This window comes from Ranitomeya imitator, chromosome 1 (genome assembly GCF_032444005.1).
Source record: "Ranitomeya imitator isolate aRanImi1 chromosome 1, aRanImi1.pri, whole genome shotgun sequence".
Classification (NCBI taxonomy): domain Eukaryota; kingdom Metazoa; phylum Chordata; class Amphibia; order Anura; family Dendrobatidae; genus Ranitomeya; species Ranitomeya imitator.
Window position 1 is genome coordinate 836,147,833 of NC_091282.1, and position 22,911 is coordinate 836,170,743.

General features: G+C 43.9%; 1 protein-coding gene across 1 annotated transcript in view; it reads right to left on the reverse strand.

The window, feature by feature from the left end:
* ATP8B3 (ATPase phospholipid transporting 8B3) overlaps positions 1-22,911 on the reverse strand; it is a 652,733-nt gene that overhangs the window by 213,978 nt on the left and 415,844 nt on the right. The window contains exon 19 of the mRNA XM_069740644.1: positions 19,198-19,273. Coding sequence (XP_069596745.1) covers positions 19,198-19,273 — 76 coding nt within the window. The remainder of the gene's footprint in view (positions 1-19,197; positions 19,274-22,911) is intronic.

Genomic DNA, 22,911 nt, shown 5'->3' on the forward strand with positions numbered 1-22,911 from the left:
GTTTTACAAGGATTAACCCCTTTCAAACTTCATATATTGGATCCCTATGCATGATGCCATCTCAGGGCCTGCTGCTGATAACCTTTTATGTCATTGCCAATTACTGTCAGCAGCCTTTAAAAGGCACTGTCTGAGGGCAAGCTTTTTTTCATGCCGATCAACCACCCCATAATATGATTGTCCCTGTGCCTGCCATGACGGTGTTTGTGTAAAGACCAGACTGTGGATTGGCTTCATAAAAGACTACAGTATATGCACTGCAGTACTGTAATATTGCAGTATTTGGTGTAGTAAGCAATCATACATTCACAGATTTGAATCAACTAAAAAGGAAAAAAAAATAATATAAAAAAAGTTTTTAAAAATGTATAAAACATTCTTAAATTTCATAATTTGAATAAGCCACTTTTCTACCCATTTAAATAGAAAAAAAAGAAAAATAATAACTTATATGTGATATCATTACGTCCATAAAAGTCTGGCGAAAATGTAGTCTATGGAATTGTTCACATGTCTGTGAGTTTTTTTTACACATGACCTGTAAAAAAACACAGACATCTCCATTTTTGATCTGAGTCATGGCTCAAAAGTTATGTGCAAGTCTAAAGATCCATGAAAATCTTGATGTGCATTTGATGTCCATTTTTAACATTGCATTGAATAGGAGAAGCTTTATAATTTTTTTTACATGCAAAACTCTAACTTCTTCTGTACTGCACATAGACCAATAAAGTCCTAGCAGTCTGCACTTTACTCTGCACTAACATTCTAAAACGTCAATGCAAAGTTAAGTTGAATACGATTTTGCAGCTGTGTAGGCAGGGAGCTGCCTTTCAGATACAGCCAGACTCTTAACAGGCAAGGTAAATGTCATGACTCAGCTGTCGGGTGACCTGGGACCAGGGGCTCCTTCCCTGTCCCTACCACTAGGGTGCACCCTAGCTAGTCCTATTCCCTGGGATGCTTCTAAAGTGACAGTAAACATGATTTGTTAAAGTTTTTTACCATTTTTACTTTTCTATGCACAATGCTGAAACAGCCCTTCTGAATACAGATTAGGAAACGCCGATAGTCCTTCTTCCTCCAGATCCAGTGATCATTAGGGTTGAGCGAAACGGGTCGTTCATTTTCAAAAGTCGCCGACTTTTGGGAAAGTCGGGTTTCATGAAACCCGATCCGACCCCTGTGCGGGGTCGGCCATGCGGTACGCGACTTTCGCGCCAAAGTCGCGTTTCAATGACGCGAAAAGCGCCATTTCTCAGCCAATGAAGGTAAACGCAGAGTGTGGGCAGCGTGATGACATAGGTCCTGGTCCCCACCATCTTAGAGAAGGGCATTGCAGTGATTGGCTTGCTGTCCGCGGCGTCACAGGGGCTATAAAGGGGCGTTCCCGCCGACCGCCATGTTACTGCTGCTGATCTGAGCTTAGGGAGAGGTTGCTGCCGCTTCGTCAGAAGCAGGGATAGCGTTAGGCAGGGTCCATTAACCACCAAACCGCTTGTGCTGTAGCGATTTCCACAGCCCAACACCACCTTCGGTGTGCAGGGACAGTGGAAGCTACATTTTTTTTTTCCTCAGCGCTGTAGCTCATTGGGCTGCCCTAGAAGGCTCCCTGATAGCTGCATTGCTGTGTGTACGCCGCTGTGCAAACCAACTGCTTTTTTCAAAGCACAAATCCTCTTGTTCCTTCCTTTCTGCACAGCTATCTTGTTTTTTGTCCACACTTTTTATTTAATTTGTGCATCAGTCCACTCCTTATTGCTGCCCGCCATACCTGGCTGAGATTACTGCAGGGAGATAGTAATTGAAGGACAGTTCCTTTTTTTTTTTTTTGTGGGAGATTAAGATTGGCATTTCTGCTAGAGTGCCATCCCTGTCTGTGTCATCTCTCACTCAGTGGGCCATAGAAAGCCTATTTATTTTTTTGCTTGATTTGGGTTCTAAAATCTACCTGAAAAAATCACTACATCAATCAGTGGGAGAAAAATATTGGCCTCAGGGCTTGTGTGCCACTCCTTACTCCTGTGTGTGCCATCTCTCACTCAGTGGGCCATAGAAAGCCTATTTATTTTTTTGCTTGATTTGGGTTCCAAAATCTACCTGAAAAAATCACAACATCAATCAGTGGGAGAAAAATATTGGCCTCAGGGCTTGTGTGTCACTCCTGACTCCTGTGTGTGCCATCTCTCACTCAGTGGGCCATAGAAAGCCTATTAATTTTTTTGCTTGATTTGGGTTCTAAATTCTACCTGAAAAAATCAATAAATCAATCAGTGGGAGATTAATATTGGCCTTTGGGCTTGTGTGCCAGTCCTAAGCGTGCCATCTCTCTCTCTCAGATAGTGGGCCATAGAAAGCCTATTTATTATTTTTTTTATTGGGTTTATAAATTTTCCCTGGAAAAAAAAAAAAAAGTGGGAGATTAATATTGGCCTCTGGGCTTGTGTGCCAGTCCTGAGCGTGCCATCTCTCTCACAAATAGTGGGCCATAGAAAGCCTATTTATTTTTTTGGTTGATTTGGGTTCTAAATTCTACCTGAAAAAATCAATAAATCAATCAGTGGGAGATTAATATTGGCCTTTGGGCTTGTGTGCCAGTCCTAAGCGTGCCATCTCTCTCTCTCAGATAGTGGGCCATAGAAAGCCTATTTATTATTTTTTTTATTGGGTTTATAAATTTTCCCTGGAAAAAAAAAAAAAAAGTGGGAGATTAATATTGGCCTCTGGGCTTGTGTGCCAGTCCTGAGCGTGCCATCTCTCTCACAAATAGTGGGCCATAGAAAGCCTATTAATTTTTTTACTTGATTTGGGTTCCAAAATCTACCTGAAAAAATCACTAAATCAATCAGTGGGAGATAAATATTGGCCTCTGGGCTTGTGTGCCACTCCTGACTCCTGTGTGCGTCCTCTCTCACTCAGTGGGCCCTAGAAAGCCTATTTTTTTTTTATTTGTTTTCTAAATTCTCCCTGAAACAATCATTTTATTTTATTTTGTTTCTAAATTCTTCCTGAAAAATTCATTTTTTTGTATTTTTTTTTTCTAAAGTCTCCCTGAAAAAAAAAAAAAATCAAATCAGTGGGAGATTAATATTGCCCTTTCTGCTTGTGTGCCAGTCTTGACTCCTGGGTGTGCCATCTCTCTCTCTCTCCAATTGTGGGCCATAGAAAGCCTATTAATTTTTTTGCTTGATTTGGGTTCCAAAATCTACCTGAAAAAAATCACTAAATCAATCAGTGGGAGATAAATATTGGCCTCTGGGCTTGTGTGCCACTCCTGACTCCTGTGTGCGTCCTCTCTCACTCAGTGGGCCATAGAAAGCCTATTTTTTTTTAATTTGTTTTCTAAATTCTCCCTGAAACAATCATTTCATTTTATTTGGTTTATAAATTCTTCCTTAAAAAATCTTTTTTTTTTAATTTATTTTTTTTTTCTAAAGTCTCCCTTTTAAAAAACAAAAACAAATCAGTGGGAGATTAATATTTACATTTGCGCTTCAGTGACAGTCCTGCGTGTGTGGCATCTCTCTCATTTGTTGCCACCAACAACAGAGTGTGTAACATTGTGCCTGATTTTCGTTGTGGTCTCACCCACCTGTAAAGGGGTAGCTAAATCATACTGAAGTTATAGCTCACCGTGTAAGTTGTGTGACTGCAACAAATACCGTTAGTTTGGTAACGTTTTTAAAACAATGAGGAAGTCTGGTGGAAGAGGTCGTGGCCGGGGGCGTTCATTGTCAGCTGGTAATGAGGGTAGTGGTAGTGGTGGAGCATCAGGTGGTCGTGGGAAAAAAAATATTGCACCTAAGTCTGGAGCTGTGGAGCCAGGTTCGTCATCTGGCTACACAAGGCCTCGAACGCTCCCTTTTCTGGGAGTAGGAAAACCGCTTTTAAAGCCGGAGCAGCAAGAGCAAGTTTTGGCTTATCTTGCTGACTCAGCCTCTAGCTCTTTTGCCTCCTCTCGTGAAACTGGTAAAAGTAAAAGCAGCGCATCGTTAGTGGATGTTCACGGTCAGGGACAAGTCGCTTCCTTGTCCTCTTCAGCAAAAACAACAACAGAGAAGAATGCAGCAGGCGACACAACAGGTTACTCCATGGAGCTCTTTACACATACCGTCCCTGGCTTAGAAATTGAAGCAGTTAACAGTCCATGCCCATTACAAGTTGAATCTGACATGGAGTGCACTGATGCACAGCCACAGCCAGACTACTATGCTGGTCCTTTGACTCAGACCACAACATTGCCCTCGAAGGGTGCTGATCAAGAATCAGACCCTGATGAGACTATGTTGCCCCATCACTAGGGTTGAGCGAAACGGGTCGAACATTTTCAAAAGTCGCCGACTTTTGACAAAGTCGGGTTTCATGAAACCCGATCCGACCCCTGTGCGGGGTCGGCCATGCGGTATGCGACTTTCGCGCCAAAGTTGCGTTTCAATGACGCGAAAAGCACCATTTCTCAGCCAATGAAGGTAAACGCAGAGTGTGGGCAGCGTGATGACATAGGTCCTGGTCCCCACCATCTTAGAGAAGGGCATTGCAGTGATTAGCTTGCTGTCCGCGGCGTCACAGGGGCTATAAAGGGGCGTTCCCGCCGACCGCCATGTTACTGCTGCTGATCTGAGCCTAGGGAGAGGTTGCTGCCGCTTCGTCAGAAGCAGGGATAGCGTTAGGCAGGGTCCATTAACCACCAAACCGCTTGTGCTGTAGCGATTTCCACTGCCCAACACCACCTTCGGTGTGCAGGGACAGTGGAAGCTACATTTTTTTTTTTTTCCCCTCAGCGCTGTAGCTCATTGGGCTGCCCTAGAAGGCTCCCTGATAGCTGCATTGCTGTGTGTACGCCGCTGTGCAAACCAACTGCTTTTTTCAAAGCACAAATCCTCTTGTTCCTTCCTTTCTGCACAGCTATCTTGTTTGTTTGTCCACACTTTTTATTTAATTTGTGCATCAGTCCACTCCTTATTGCTGCCTGCCATACCTGGCTGAGATTACTGCAGGGAGATAGTAATTGAAGGACAGTTCCTTTTTTTTTTTTTTTTGTGGGAGATTAAGATTGGCATTTCTGCTAGAGTGCCATCCCTGTCTGTGTCATCTCTCACTCAGTGGGCCATAGAAAGCCTATTTATTTTTTTGCTTGATTTGGGTTCTAAAATCTACCTGAAAAAATCACTACATCAATCAGTGGGAGAAAAACATTGGCCTCAGGGCTTGTGTGCCACTCCTTATTCCTGTGTGTGCCATCTCTCACTCAGTGGGCCATAGAAAGCCTATTTATTTTTTTGCTTGATTTGGGTTCCAAAATCTACCTGAAAAAATCAATAAATCAATCAGTGGGAGATTAATATTGGCCTTTGGGCTTGTGTGCCAGTCCTAAGCGTGCCATCTCTCTCTCTCTCAGATAGTGGGCCATAGAAAGCCTATTTATTATTTTTTTTATTGGGTTTATAAATTTTCCCTGGAAAAAAAAAAAAAAAGTGGGAGATTAATATTGGCCTCTGGGCTTGTGTGCCAGTCCTGAGCGTGCCATCTCTCTCACAAATAGTGGGCCATAGAAAGCCTATTTATTTTTTTGGTTGATTTGGGTTCTAAATTCTACCTGAAAAAATCAATAAATCAATCAGTGGGAGATAAATATTGGCCTCTGGGCTTGTGTGCCACTCCTGACTCCTGTGTGCGTCCTCTCTCACTCAGTGGGCCCTAGAAAGCCTATTTTTTGTTTTATTTGTTTTCTAAATTCTCCCTGAAAAAATCATTTTATTTTATTTGGTTTCTAAATTATTCCTGAAAAAAATCATTTTTTTTGTATTTTTTTTTTCTAAAGTCTCCCTGAAAAAAAAAAAAAAAAAAAAAAATCAGTGGGAGATTAATATTGCCCTTTCTGCTTGTGTGCCAGTCTTGACTCCTGGGTGTGCCATCTCTCTCTCTCCAATTGTGGGCCATAGAAAGCCTATTAATTTTTTTGCTTGATTTGGGTTCCAAAATCTACCTGAAAAAATCACTTAATCAATCAGTGGGAGATAAATATTGGCCTCTGGGCTTGTGTGCCACTCCTGACTCCTGTGTGCGTCCTCTCTCACTCAGTGGGCCCTAGAAAGCCTATTTTTTGTTTTATTTGTTTTCTAAATTCTCCCTGAAAAAATCATTTTATTTTATTTGGTTTCTAAATTATTCCTGAAAAAATACATTTTTTTTGTATTTTTTTTTCCTAAACTCTCCCTGAAAAAAACAAAAAAAAAACAAATCAGTGGTAGATTAATATTGCCCTTTCTGCTTGTGTGCCAGTCTTGACTCCTGGGTGTGCCATCTCTCTCTCTCCAATTGTGGGCCATAGAAAGCCTATTAATTTTTTTGCTTGATTTGGGTTCCAAAATCTACCTGAAAAAATCACTTAATCAATCAGTGGGAGATAAATATTGGCCTCTGGGCTTGTGTGCCACTCCTGACTCCTGTGTGCGTCCTCTCTCACTCAGTGGGCCCTAGAAAGCCTATTTTTTGTTTTATTTGTTTTCTAAATTCTCCCTGAAAAAATCATTTTATTTTATTTGGTTTCTAAATTATTCCTGAAAAAAATCATTTTTTTTGTATTTTTTTTTTCTAAAGTCTCCCTGAAAAAAAAAAAAAATCAAATCAGTGGGAGATTAATATTGCCCTTTCTGCTTGTGTGCCAGTCTTGACTCCTGGGTGTGCCATCTCTCTCTCTCCAATTGTGGGCCATAGAAAGCCTATTAATTTTTTTGCTTGATTTGGGTTCCAAAATCTACCTGAAAAAATCACTAAATCAATCAGTGGGAGATAAATATTGGCCTCTGGGCTTGTGTGCCACTCCTGACTCCTGTGTGCGTCCTCTCTCACTCAGTGGGCCCTACAAAGCCTATTTTTTTTTTATTTGTTTTCTAAATTCTCCCTGAAACAATCACTTTATTTTATTTTGTTTCTAAATTCTTCCTGAAAAATTCATTTTTTTGTATTTTTTTTTCTAAAGTCTCCCTGAAAAAAAAAAAAAAAAAAATCAAATCAGTGGGAGATTAATATTGCCCTTTCTGCTTGTGTGCCAGTCTTGACTCCTGGGTGTGCCATCTCTCTCTCTCCAATTGTGGGCCATAGAAAGCCTATTAATTTTTTTGCTTGATTTGGGTTCCAAAATCTACCTGAAAAAATCACTAAATCAATCAGTGGGAGATAAATATTGGCCTCTGGGCTTGTGTGCCACTCCTGACTCCTGTGTGCGTCCTCTCTCACTCACTGGGCCCTAGAAAGGCTATTTTATGTTTTATTTGTTTTCTAAATTCTCCCTGAAAAAATCATTTCATTTTATTTGGTTTATAAATTCTTCCTTAAAAAATCTTTTTTTTTTTTTTTTTTTCTAAAGTCTCCTTTTTTAAAAAAAAAAACACAAATCAATGGGAGATTAATATTTACATTTGCGCTTCAGTGACAGTCCTGCGTGTGTGGCATCTCTCTCATTTGTTGCCACCAACAACAGAGTGTGTAACATTGTGCCTGATTTTCGTTGTGGTCTCACCCACCTGTAAATGGGTAGCTAAATCATACTGAAGTTATAGCTCACCGTGTAAGTTGTGTGACTGCAACAAATACCGTTAGTTTGGTAACATTTTTAAAACAATGAGGAAGTCTGGTGGAAGAGGTCGTGGCCGGGGTGTTCATTGTCAGCTGGTAATGAGGGTAGTGGTAGTGGTGGAGCATCAGGTGGTCGTGGGAAAAAAAATATTGCACCTAAGTCTGGAGCTGTGGAGCCAGGTTCGTCGTCTGGCTACACAAGGCCTCGAACGCTCCCTTTTCTGGGAGTAGGAAAACCGCTTTTAAAGCCGGAGCAGCAAGAGCAAGTTTTGGCTTATCTTGCTGACTCAGCCTCTAGCTCTTTTGCCTCCTCTCGTGAAACTGGTAAAAGTAAAAGCAGCGCGTCGTTAGTGGATGTTCACGGTCAGGGACAAGTCGCTTCCTTGTCCTCTTCAGCAAAAACAACAACAGAGAAGAATGCAGCAGGCGACACAACGGGTTACTCCATGGAGCTCTTTACACATACCGTCCCTGGCTTAGAAAGTGAAGCAGTTAACAGTCCATGCCCATTACAAGTTGAATCTGACATGGAGTGCACTGATGCACAGCCACAGCCAGACTACTATGCTGGTCCTTTGACTCAGACCACAACATTGCCCTCGCAGGGTGCTGATCAAGAATCAGACCCTGATGAGACTATGTTGCCCCATCACGAACGCTATACCACCGACCGACAAGGTGACACAGACGAAGTTGCACACGAGCTACAAGAAGAGGTAATAGATGACCCAGTTCTTGACCCCGATTGGCAGCCATTGGGGGAACAGGGTGCAGGCGGCAGCAGTTCTGAAGCGGAGGAGGAGGGGCCACAGCAGGCATCAACATCGCAACAGGTTCCATCTGCCGGGCCCGTATCTTGCCCAAAACGCGTGGCAAAGTCAAAACCTGTTGGAGGACAGCGTGGCCATCCGGTTAAAGCTCAGTCTGCAATGCCTGAAAAGGTATCCGATGCTAGAAAGAGTGCTGTCTGGCATTTTTTTAAACAACATCCAATTGATCAGCGCAAAGTCATCTGTCAAAAATGTTCAACTACCTTAAGCAGAGGGCAGAATCTGAAAAGTCTCAATACAAGTTGCATGCATAGACATTTAACCACCATGCATTTGCAAGCTTGGACTAACTATCAAACGTCCCTTAAGGTTGTAGCACCCTCGGCCAATGAAGCTAGTCATCAACGCAACATCCCTTCCGGCAGTGTAGGGCCACCATTTTCTGCACCACCTGCAGTATCTGTGCAGGTTTCTTTGCCAGGCCAAAGCAGTCAGGGTCAGGGAATCACCAGTTTCGTAGTAGGAAACACTGCATCTAGGGCACCGGCGGCAACAATACCATCTCCCACCGTCTCTCAGTCTGCCATGTCCACCGGCACCCCCGCTAGTTCCACGATCTCCAGCTCTCCAGTCCAGCTCACCCTACATGAGACTATGGTTAGAAAAAGGAAGTACTTAGCCTCGCATCCGCGTACACAGGGTTTGAACGCCCACATAGCTAGACTAATCTCGTTAGAGATGATGCCCTACCGGTTAGTTGAAAGCGAAGCTTTCAAAGCCCTGATGGACTACGCTGTACCACGCTACGAGCTACCCAGTCAACACTTTTTTTCCAGAAAAGCCATCCCAGCCCTCCACCAGCATGTTAAAGAGCGCATCGTCCATGCACTCAGGCAATCTGTGAGCACAAAGGTGCACCTGACAACAGATGCATGGACCAGTAGGCATGGCCAGGGACGTTACGTGTCCATCACGGCACACTGGGTAAATGTGGTGGATGCAGGGTCCACAGGGGACAGCAAGTTTGGGACAGTTCTGCCTAGCCCACGGTCTAGGAAACAGTTGGCTGTAGCCATTCGCACCCCCTCCTCCTCTTCCTCGTCCTCCTGCAGAAGCGAGACCTCGTCCACAGACCGCAGTCGCACAACCACTCCATCCGCAGCTGCCACTGTTGCACACCAGGTCTCCCATTATGGGGCAGCTACTGGCAAACGTCAGCAGGCTGTATTGGCTATGAAGTGTTTGGGCGACAACAGACACACCGCTGAAGTTCTGTCCGAGTTCTTGCAGAAAGAAAAGCAGTCGTGGCTGGGCACTGTAGATCTTGAGGCAGGCAAGGTAGTGAGTGATAACGGAAGGAATTTCATGGCTGCCATCTCCATTTCCCAACTGAAACACATTCCTTGCCTGGCTCACACCTTAAACCTGGTGGTGCAGTGCTTCCTGAAAAGTTATCCGGGGTTATCCGACCTGCTCCTCAAAGTGCGTGGACTTTGCTCACATATCCGCCGTTCGCCCGTACACTCCAGCCGTATGCAGACCTATCAGCGTTCTTTGAACCTTCCCCAGCATCGCCTAATCATAGACGTTGCAACAAGGTGGAACTCAACACTGCACATGCTTCAGAGACTGTGTGAACAGAGGCGGGCTGTTATGTTTTTGTGGGAGGATACACATACACGGGCAGGCAGTAGGATGGCAGACATGGAGTTGTCAGGTGTGCAGTGGTCGAAGATTCAAGACATGTGTCAAGTCCTTCAGTGTTTTGAGGAATGCACACGGCTGGTTAGTGCAGACAACGCCATAATAAGCATGAGCATCCCCCTAATGCGTCTGCTGATGCAAAGTTTGACGCACATAAAGGATCAGGCGTCTGCAGCTGAGGAAGAGGAAAGCCTTGATGACAGTCAGCCATTGTCTGGCCAGGGCAGTGTACAGGACGAGGTAGCGGGCGAAGAGGACGAGGAGGACGAGGAGGATGATGGGGATGATTATATTTTTAATGAGGAAGCTTTTCCGGGGCCAGTGGAAATTGTTGGCGCGGCAAGGCCGGGTTCTGGTTTTTGGAGGGACACAAGTGACGTGGATTTGCCTGAAACTGCCCCTCAACCAAGCACAACCACAGATTTGAGAACTGGAACTTTGGCCCACATGGCGGATTATGCCTTACGTATCCTCAAAAGGGACACACGCATAACAAAAATGATGAACGATGACGATTACTGGTTGGCCTGCCTCCTTGATCCTCGCTATAAAGGCAAATTGCAAAATATAATGCCACATGAGAACTTGGAACTAGGTTGTGGAGTGATTTTGCTATGACCGCAAACAGGACAGGTACTGCAGCATCAATTCAAAGTGACAGGAGGCAACATTTGTCCAGTATGGTTACTAACTATTTTTCATCCCTTATCGACGTTCTCCCTCAACCGTCATTCCCATTTGATTACTGGGCATCAAAATTAGACACCTGGCCAGAATTGGCAGAATATGCATTGCAGGAGCTTGCTTGCCCGGCAGCTAGTGTCCTGTCAGAAAGAGTATTCAGTGCTGCAGGTTCAATACTTACAGAAAAAAAGGACTCGTCTGGCTACCCAAAATGTAGATGATCTAACCTTCATTAAAATGAACCACAACTGGATTTCGAAATCTTTTGCCCCACCTTGCCCGGCTGACACCTAGCTTTCCTATGTAAAGATCTTGCCTGTGGACTATTCTGAACGACTTTTCCAATCTCGTAATTTGCAGCACCTGATTGTCCAGCATCCGACATGTTAACACCTCCCTAAATGGCCAAAGTCCCCACACGGGGCCGTGGTATCGCCACTTGGCGCCAGCACCCGTGAGAGTACTGTTTGTCTGAAGAGGTGGGTGTGCCCGCTTTTGGTCGACGGCACTGCCACTAGGTCCCTCATAGTACAATAAAGTGTCTGGCGGTGGTGGTGCGCACCCAACGTCAGACACACCGTTGTAATATGAGGGGCCCTGGGCCTGTACCGCCGGCCACAAGACAGTCCCCCCCCCAGGTCAAACAGTGCTCTACCACTTGCAAAACTTTCTCTCACAGCTCCACCAATGTTTAGTCTATGCGCTGACATCCTTCAATGCCTGGCACTGTCAATACCATTGTATTGACATTTTTCTTATGTTAGGCCTTCGAAGCCTGTCTGCGGTCACTCCTTCCACTAGGCCTCCACTGACCTGTCTACTGCTGCCCGGGTTCCCCTGGAACCAATTTTAAATTGCCTACAGCCAGCCCAATTTATTATGTTAGGGCTTCGAAGCCTGTCTGCGGTCCCTCCTTCCACTAGGCCTCCACTGACCTGTCTACTGCTGCCCGTGTACCCCTTGAACCAACATCAGAAAATATAAAAATAAGTATTTTGCTTATAAAAAAGAAAATACTGGAGAGATATCAAATGCAGACATTTTAACATTAAAAACAAACACATACAACAAAAATCTGGTACAGTACTAAAAATGGCCACCAGCTACAATAACTTTCTCCTGCAAGTAGTTAACTGAAAGTTTTTTTCAATTTAAAACACAGATATGGCATCCACCGAGTGTTGTCCTGTCGCGTCTTCTTTATATTATTGCCAAGAAGATGCAAAACAATGAAAATAATAAAATCATTATTTACCAAAAAAATAGAGTAAGTCAAAACCACATTGCAAATAAACATTCATTACAAATAAAGAAGCAGGGCGCGTCCGAGGGTGAGTATATACCTAATAAGAATATAATCACCCTCGGACGCGCCCTGCTTCTTTCCGACAGCCTTCCTTCCTAAGAATCAGCCCTTCCGTGGTGTAGAGAGAGGGTGTGTTACACTCCAAGGTGTTCCCCAGGTTGCCTTTCCTGAGCTTCGATCTTCATGCTCTCGTTTAGTAGTTGTCGGAAAGTAGGCTGCATTAGGCCTACAAATTGGGTATGGGGTGTAGAGAGATGGTGTGTTCAACTCCAAGGTGTTCTCCAGGTTGCCTTTCCTGAGCTTCGATCTTCCGGCTCTCGTTTAGTAGTTGTTGGAAACTACACTGCATTAGGCCTACAAATTGGGTATGGGGTGTAGAGAGATGGTGTGTTCCACTCCAAGGTGTTCTCCAGGTTGCCTTTCCTGAGCTTCGATCTTCCGGCTCTCGTTTAGTAGTTCTTGGAAACTACACTGCATTAGGCCTACAAAATGGGTATCGGGTGGAGAGAGATGGTGTGTTACACTCCAAGGTGTTCCCCAGGTTTCCTTGCCATTGCTTCGATCTTCCGACTCTCGTTTAGTAGTTGTAGAAAACTACACTGCATTAGGCCTACAAAATGGGTATGGGGTGGAGAGAGATGGTGTGTTCCACTCCAAGGTGTTCTCCAGGTTGCCTTTCCTGAGCTTCTATCTTCAGGCTCTCGTTAAATTGTGGTTAAATGGAACAACTGCATTTGGCGTACTAGTTGGTTTGGGGCCTACTAACAGTGTCTGCCGCTCCTTGCTGTTCTCCTGGTTTCCTGTCCTGAAATTCCGTTTTCAGGCGCTCGTTAAGTAGTTGTTAATGTTAGACTGCATTTGGCCTACTAGTTGGGTTGGGGCCTACTATCGGTGTCTGCCACTCCTTGCTGTTCTCCTCCACTGAACAAAGCTGTGCCGCCTGTTTACTACGGTTGCCAATTTTGAACTGCATTTCGACTACTTACTGATTTGGGCCTACTCTCTGTGTCAGCCTCTCATTCCAGTTGTCCTCCACTGCAATGCCCCCTGGTTATTCCTGTGTTACCAATTTTGAACTGCATTTAGCCAACTTTATTCTTTGGGCCTATATCTGTGTTTCCTCCTCATCCTGCCCATTGCCCAGCCAGTGATAGATGAGTCTGCTGGTACATTGACCCATAACGCAACATTCCCCGTGCACGCTACACAACAACATTGTGACCCTGCTGAAAGTCAGGTTGCTCTTCCCGCATACCATACCACCTTACACGGGGACAAAGAGGAAGGTGCAGATGAAAGTGCAGGTTCCTTCATCAGGTGGGGGGAGGAATACTAGTTGGCGACGTCACTGGCACAGGGCCTCTCATAGTACGCAAAAGTGTTGCTGCCGGTGGGAGGCGCCCCCGCCGTGCAAACACACCGCTGTACTTTGAGGGGCCCTGTGCCAGTGCCAATGCCAACGAGTGGGCCCCCCCTGCTTGCTCAGGTTCACAGCACTTGCAAAGTTGAAATACTTACCTCTCCCTGCTCCACTGCCGTGACGTGGTCCAGATTTCCTGGGCCCACTAATTACTTGAACCAGCCCTACCCACCACAACTTTAGCCAAATGACCTCCAATTTCAAATGCCTTCCAATTATTATAAGGTAAATTAAGCTTGACAAGCTTCATTAAGAAGAATGGATGGTTTTGACATTAAAATGGGCACTCTAGGTGTTTTCCTGGCCCCCACTCACTGCCGACTATGCTGCCCCATTGACTTGCATTGGGTTTCGTGTTTCGGTCGATCCCGACTTTACGTCATAATCGGCCGATTTCACTCGACCCGACTTTTGAGATAGTCGGGTTTCGCGAAACCCGGCTCGACTCTAAAAAGGTCAAGGTCGCTCAACTCTACTGGTAGCGACTCCCATAGATGGGAGGTGTGTGTGGCTAGTTCAACCATTACAACTACAGATATGCCTCCATGCATATCCCGAGGAGCCCATGCAGCGCCCCCTAGCTGTAACAGGGGTCACTGCATCACAAAGCCTACAAAATTTTTAAAAGCTTTTTAGCAGTTTTACATATTATAGAAATCTTTACAAACCATGGAACACTCTATGTCTGAGAAATTAAAGCTTGCAAAATTTTTTAAAGATTTTTAGCAGTTTTACAGATCACAGAAATCTTTGCAGACCATGTAACAATGTATGTCTGAGAAATGGAAGTCCACACATTTTTTTAAAGTTTTTTAGAAGTTTTGCAGATCCCAGCAATGTTTTCAAACCACATAACACTGTATGTCTGAGAAATGGAAGCCTAAAAAAAGTAAAATCTTTTAAGCAGTTTTACAGATCACAGAAATGTTCAAAGACTATGTAACAATGTATGTGAGAGAAATGGAAGGCTACAAAATTTCACAGAAATGTTCTCAGACCACGTAGTACTGCATATGCACATTACAATATCTTTATCGGGTTATGTGTTCTTTCTATCTGACCGCTGTGGTTGTAGTGTGCATGCGCCGGCTTGCCGTCCATTGCTGCCCCGCGTCATCCGGCGTTCTGTCATCACTAGCATCTGACTGGGGTTTTTGCCTCCACTCGGATGTTGGACGGCGATGTGCCGGGTCACGTGGGTATGGTGCAACAGATGTTATCAGACATTAAGCTTCGTGTTTCGGTCGATCCCGACTTTACGTCATAATCGGCCGATTTCACTCGACCCGACTTTTGAGATAGTCGGGTTTCGCGAAACCCGGCTCGACTCTAAAAAGGTCAAGGTCACTCAACTCTAGTGATCATGTGATCGCTGGATGTAGGGAAAGAGGAGGAACTGCTTGGTTGGTGGAGACCCAGTCAGCACTGCTATTAAGGCAGGAAGCCAAAATTCCCCTGTAACTGGAGTGAATATACCAGCCCCATTTACAAGGGAATTAAGTAATTAAATGTATTAATATGCCAAAATGTTCAGAAAACTGAGCAAAAAGACTCAGTGTGCACATATTCTAAGAGAAAAAAGAGACACTGCCAATCCGAATCTTTATTTCCTGCCACACCCTATAAAAAAGTATATGAATAAATGAATAAAAATAATGTCTATGGAAAGGGGAATGCAATTTAAAATGTTTTCAGCTGAATTTCTTGGACATAAAAATAAAATGTAAAAAAGGTTTTTCTTAGTTCTTTTTTCATTTTCCCTTGATAGTAGAAAAAACGTAATATAAAATTACATGAAAATTCTCATGAAAAAGGCAGAAATTATGTGAATATATCTGAACAACAAATTATTTAAAATAATTTAAAAAAATTTAAAAATAGATTTAAAAATGGTGTATACGAAAAAACTAAATGTGCCTTGTCAGGAATTACCAGGTCCTGATTTGGCTACTGAACACCGTTGCTAAACACTTAAAAACTGGCCAAACAACAGATGTAAATCAGATCCAAAACACTTATGAAAATCGGTCTGTTTTTCTCACTGACTGAAATACTGAATGTGGCTTTAAGTCAATTATTAAATGGGATGGAAGGTCTCTCCAATGCCAGCTTCACACATCTGTGCATTGCTGTCCCAACTCAGACCATGATGCATGAACTCGATGTGGATCTCCAGATCCAAACATGGCAGGTCCATAAATGTCAATGAGGGAGACATGTGGCCAGTCTGTGCATTGTAGTCTGAGTATGGACTACAATTAACAATGCGTGATACCAGCCCTAAGGCGGTTTCACACATCCTGATATTTCGGTTCCCGGAAAAAACAGTACCGAGATGTCAGTGTCCGCGTGTGTAATACTTGCGTTGCGGCACATGTGTGGCAACCGTGTGCCGCCCTCAGTACCAAACGCATGAGAGACTGGGAAGCAATGGTACAGTAAGGGCTGTTCAACAATGCCAGGTGCTGAAGATGGCTCTCATCATTATTTCCTGCTCTGCCGGCGATCAGCATGAGGAGGGGAGAATGATGAGTTATATTCTAGTGATAACAATGACAGCAGGTAATGGCCAATGGGACTACTACTCCCATCAGCCTTCACCTGCTGTTGCTAATAACAGTGAGTGTACTCGGCCGCTGATGGGAGTTTTCACCACCCAACGACTGGGCTATAAATAAATAAAAATTCCGGCTTGGGTTCCCCTGTATTTTTGATAACTAGCCAGGCAAAACTCACAGCTTGGGGCTGCTGCAACCCTCAGCTGTCAGCGATAGGAAGGTTGGTTATCAAAAATAGATGGGTCCTCACGCTGTTTTTTTAAATTACTTAAATTCAAAAGTTAAAAAACAGCATGGGGTGTCCCCATTTTTGAAAACCAGCCTTGCTAAAGCTGACAGCTGGGGGCTGGTATTTGCAGGCTCACAGCGCACAGCCGCCCAAAAAAAGTACATCTATTAGATGTGCCAATTCTGGTGCTTTGCCCGGCTCTTCCCTTTTGCCCTGTAGCAGTTTTAAGTGGGGTTCTTATTTGTGGGGTTGTTGTTACCTTTGTATTGTCAGGTGAAATCAAGCCCATGGCTTTGTAATCGAGAGGCAACTATAAAGACCCATATCCATTGTGAGGATTCTATAGAAAGAACGAAAAGTGGACTACTGGACCGTGACGACGACCCACCCACGGACGAGCTGACCAGATAGACCGCCCCCTATGCAGGGAGAGTTAGGGGCAGGCCCGTAGGGGGACTATCGCCTCAGCAGCTGGGAGACAAAGATGGATAAGAAAGTAATCCACGGAGGGACCGGACTAGCAGGAGTGCAAGAGACACTGGACGGGCGCATAAGGCAGGAACACAGAACTAACGAGAGCAGAGAGGACATGGGACTGGCAGGTATGCAGAGACACAGGACTGGCAGATATGCAGAGACACAGGACTGGCAGGTATGCAGGGACACAGGACTGGATCTAAGGAGAGCAAGGAAAACAACCAAGTCAGGAAGCTAGGTAACAACAAAGTAATCGTGCGGCCAAGAACACTTGGAATCACAAATGATCATCAGGCACAGGAGAGAGGAAGAAGCCAATTAATAAAGCAGCGCTGCACAGTACTTCCGGGTGTGAGTCCTCCAAGGTGATAGAGAGGACAGGAAGAAGGTGCCAGAAGAAAGTTTAGAAAATGCGTGTTCGCAGTACTGAAACTGGCGTGCACACGCACCCGACGAGCCGCAGAAGCCGGGAGTGAGCGCTGAGGAGAGGACGCTGCAGCTGAGGACATGCGCCGGGACGCCGAGGACACGTGAGTATGATAGGGCGTGGGGCGTGGGGAGCGGCAGCGGCATGACATCCATTAATAATCCTATATTTACTGTATATGGTAAATAAAGACACAGCAAGTATAAAGTCCTTTATTAGAAATAAAACAAAACACACTTTGTTATTTTTAAATAAAAATGGAAAACAGTAATACTCACCTAAAACCTAATTTCACTGGATCCCTCATCTCCTGTAATAAAGCAAAAATAAAGAAAGAATAATTTCCATTACCTCTCCGTCATTCTCTCCCATGCTGCAATCCATGTTTGGGGGATAAATAGTTTTCAACCTGGATGGTGCCAAGATGTGACAGTCCAGACTGACAACCACTGGTGGCTGAGCTGCTGCCTACGCAGCATCATTGACCAGCAGTGACATCATCGTGGTTATCGGTGGTCAGTGAAGCTGCGTTCCCAGCCAGGCTGAACTGCAGTGACCTCAGCACCGTAGGAAAAAGTCAGTGATGAGGTCACCACAGTTATTCTCCATGACTTCACAGCAGATCACCGTGAGAATCTCTAGACATGGATTATGGCGTGGCACAGAACGGCGGACAGGTGAGGGATATTGTTAAATATGAACCACACTTGCCTCCATTACAGGGCAAGTGGGAAGAGTAGGGCAAATAGACCCCTCTATTCTTGATAACCAGCCTTGCCAAAGCTGACAGCTGAGGTTTACAGCCCACAGCTGTGAGTCTTGCCTGGCTGGTTATAGAAAATACAGGGGAACCCACAGAGGATTTTTTATTTATTTATTTATAGCATAGGCGGCGGGTGATGAATACTCTCACTGTTATCAGCAGCAGGTGTAGGCTGATGGGAGTAATAGTCCCACCAGCCGCGCTAGCCCTCATTGTTATCACTTGAAAATAACTCTCATCATTCTCCCCTGCTCGCGTTGATCACCAGCAGAGCAGGGAAGAATGATGAGAGCACCCGGTGCCATGGAACAGCGCTTACTGTACCACTGCCTAACAAACAGGCAATCTCCACATGTGTTCAAGCTGTCTAGCAGCCGCAAATCATGCAGCTGCGTCGACAAAAACTAAATCTCCGAGCACGCCAAAATACTCGGAAACAACCCGAGCATGCTCGGGAAATCTCGAGTAACGAGTATACTCATTCATCACTAGATAGCACCCTAAATAATTTATTTTACTGTCTTGTGCATGTATGGTCCTCCATTGTGCTACTCTGCCTGTTAATGTCACTAGTTTAATTACTGTGTTTTTGATTTATTACAATAAAGGATTTTATTTTATGGGACATCAGTACACCACTGACTTGTTCATTTGGCTGTATTATCTATAATTATGATGAAGCCATGATTCAGACATCAAGTCGAAATGCGGCGGAATAACGCTGCCACTCCATGAATGTTTTATGCGTGATGCTGTGCAATACTTTTAGAGTGGTTTACCATTATCTATATTTTAATTATGAAGAAATAAACAAGATTTTTACTTGAATTTCCTACTGGATCTATCGTATTTCTTCCTATGATGAACCTTTCGCACTTGTGAACATACATCATCCAGGATGGGGACCCTTTCAGGAGTTTTTCTCCCTCCCATCATCCAGGATGAGGGCCCTTTCGGGAGTGTTTCTCCCTCCCTGTGCTTAATCCCTGCACCTCCGATTTAAACATAGTACATTAATCTATACTTGTAATCTTGTACAAGGTGTGCGTTATCATTCTTTTAGACTAGGGCTACATGGTGACTTTGGCTGTGAATCTTGTCACGTGACCAAGATTCGCTTCGTGCCGCTGTTAAATCGCTGTGCAGTATAAGTGAAGGATGTCGAATTGTGAGCCTCAGTGTGCAACAATCAAGCTTTATAAAATATCATAAAACTTTATATATACTGTAAGTATAATTAACATTCAAATAGCCACAGATTAAAAATGTTGACAATATTACCGGATTTGCTGTTCATTCAGAATTTCCATGTCATCAGTTAGCAGTCGGCACGAGAAACCAATGTTGATTGCAGTTTCTGTTCAAAAAATAGTATTTCAAAATCATATTAGGAATTTAATTGTATTTATTTTTTTTACTTTCCATTGTGTGTGGAATCCTATTTGGAAATTACCTGCCATGTATATGTCTAATGTGCCTAAAGACTATTATTTGTTAAAAAGATACAAAAGATTGTCCTCTTTGCATAGATTTGGTCATTATATATCAACTAGCTGAAGAGCCCGGCATTGCCCGGGCATAGTTTTTAGGAACCTTGAGTACTGTAGATATTTTTTTGTAACCTTGGCCAGATCTCTGCCTTGCCACAATTTCGGCTCTGATCTCCTTGACCAGTTCATTTGACCTCATGATTCTCATTTGGTCTGACATGAACTGTGAGCTGAGGTCTTATATAGACAGTTGTGTGTCTTTCCAAATCATGTCTTATCAGTTTAATTAAACACAGCTGAACTCCAATGAAGAATCATCTCAAGGAGGATCACAAGGAAATGGACACCATGTGACTTAAATATGAGTGTCTGAACAAAGGGTCTGAATACTTATGACCATGTGATATTTTAGTTTTTCTTTTAATAATTTTGCAAAAATGTCTACATTTCTGTTTTTTTTTACAGTCATGATAGGGTTCAGAGTGTACATTAATGTGACAAAAAATGAACTTTTTTGAGTTTACAAATGGCTGCAATGAAACAAAGAGTGAACATTTTAAAAGGGTCTGAATACTTTCCGTACCCACTGTAAATGCATCTGTCTTCTGCAGACATATGTAGACACAGTTGAAGTTGGAACATATACTGGAGAGTGCAAAAGGTAGTTTCTGTATGTATACATTTCTGCAGCTCAATCTCACTCAGGATATCTCAGATTGAGTACAGCTGAAACTCTCATCTTTAAAGGGAACCTGTCACCTGAATTTGGCGGGACTGGTTTTGGGTCATATGGGCGGAGTTTTCAGGTGTTTGATTCACCCTTTCCTTACCTGCTGGCTGCATGCAGGCTGCAATATTGGATTGAAGTTCATTCTCTGTCCTCCATAGTACACGACTGCACAAGGCAAGATTGCTTTGCGCAGGCGTGTACTATGGAGGACAGAGAATGAACTTCAATCCAATATTGCAGCCAGCATGCAGCCAGCGGGTAAGGAAAGGGTGAATCAAACACCTGAAAACTCCGCCCATATGACCCAAAACCAGTCCCGCCAAATTCAGGTGACAGAGTCCCTTTAAAGCAAGCCCTGCCATTTATGCTGAGATACAATCTGATTAAAATCTCCCCCCTTTCTGACTTCAAGGAGGAGAGGGGAAGCAGCGTGGGACAGAAGCAAGATCTATGATGGTTGATTCTTCAACTCGTGGTTTTGGCTTATAAATATTGAGGTAAAATACTGACCAAATAGTGAACGTATGAATGTACCGTTATACACAGCCTCCATCTGCAGGGCCTCACTCTTCTCTATACACAGCCTCATACTGCAGCAGCACCTCACTTCTCTCATTTTTCCCCACCACTCCTCTCATTTTCCCCCTCATACCTCTCATTTTCCCCATCACACCTGTCATTTTCCGATCACTCCACTATTTTCCCCTCACTCCTCTCATTTTCCACTCACACCTTTTTATTTTCACCTCACACCTCTCATTTTCACCTCACATCTTTCATTTTCACCTCACATCTCTCATTTTCCCCTCACTCCACTATTTTCCCCTCACTCTTCTCATTTCCCCTCACTTCACTATTTTCCCCTCACTCCTCTCATCATCCCCTCACTCCTCTCATTTTCACCTTACTCCTCTCTTTCAATCACATGTGCACAGCAAATTCCTGTTATGAGCACAGCTGTGTAATCCATAAGGCTCTTCCCATTTCCCTTTAGCTCATGCCTCACAGGAGCAACTCAATTCTAGACACGACGGAGCAAGATGTGGCCTGTGCCTGCCTCACACTGATACTCTGAAAGCGGCGGCCCTGATTGTAGCTCGCAGAGGCTGGGATGTCACATCTGGTGAGTTTTGCAGGGTGGCTTTTGAGGTGAATGTGTCTCCACCCGTGAGCGCTAACAACGTGGGCCGTGTGTATGGGGCTCTGCGTGTGGAGTCAGTGTGACTATGCGGAGTGGGCAGGGCTATGTGGAGTGGGCATAGCTTGAAACATACACACACACATACATACACTCAGCTTTACATATATAGATATGCTATTTGCTCAACTGAAGCTATCCAGTATAAAGGCTTATTCCGACATAAGCGATTTTTCTCTTACGCAAAGGACGGTCGGAGTTTCATCAATGTATTGGATCAGTTTCATCAGAGTTTGGGTAGAGTGACTATTTTTGCAATCAATAATAAATGTGAATAGTGGCGCTGGTATAAGTAAGTATAACTAGCTGCAAAATAGGACAACAACCACAATGGTCTAAAAAGATTAACAGTATAAAAATAAAATATGTTTGCACTTTAATTCAACTTACTGAGATGGGAACAAAGAAAAAAGAGAAAAAAGGACAAGAGCAAGAATCATACAGGAGAGAGGGACCCAGTATGCCAGTAGTATCACTATACTAAGTGATGGATTATTGTAAGAACCAGATGGAGTGGGATTTTTTAAACCCAGTAAATGTAATTAGGGTTGCAGTGGAGATTACTGCAACTAAATCGACCATCAATGGTGTAAGTATTAGCTTGATGATGTCACCATGCTTCACTCCCAGCATCGATTACCGGCTTTTGTCACGTGTGTATCACATGACCACTTACATCACGAAGGTCCTGTTCCCAGTGAAAGTCAACGTCACGAAGGTCTTGTCCGCCTCCTTACACCTGCGAACTGCCAGAAGAGCCACATGGAGCACCTGTTACAGGCCGGGACAGCACTCCGACTTCATTGTATTCATTCATCAGCTTTCCTCAATCAGCACCTAGGCACCTGGAAAGGCTTTTAGGAAAGTGGAGATGTTCTTATGCTCTGGATACCCTCAAATCACAGCACAGCAAACTCCCCTGATGAGGTAATTGTCTACCTATCTCCTGCATTTTTAATGGACACATTTATAATGGACAAATTATTGACTATATGGTCGGAAATGTATAAATTTTATGACAACTAGTGCGACTCTCTGTTTTACCTATCAATCCAGTGTCTTCCTATACCATTAGGCTTAATTGCAAACTGCATGGTGATCTCACACCAGCAATCCTACCACCTTACATGTGCATGGTGACATCATTAAGCTAATACTTATACCATCTAAGGCCTCTTTCACACGTTCTGATATTTCCGGTACCTGAAAAAATTATACCGGAGATATGCATGTCCTTGTGTCCGTGTGTGCTGCCCGTTTTCTGCATCAGTACCCCAATTACATTTACTGGGTTTGAAAAATCCCACTACATCTGGCCCTTACAATAATCCATTATTTAGTATAGTGATGCTACTGGCATACTAGTTCCTTCTCTCTCCCGTATGATTCTTGCTCTTGTCCTTCTTTCCCTTTTTTCCTTGTTCCCCACTCAGTAAGTTGAACTGTTGCGCAAATATATTTTATTTTTATATTTTTGCAATGTTTTGTCAGAATTTCATCTTTTTCGCCGATGAAAACCACAAGATAAGCTACTAATATCAGTCTGTGAAAAACAAATAGCACGCGGATGACATCCG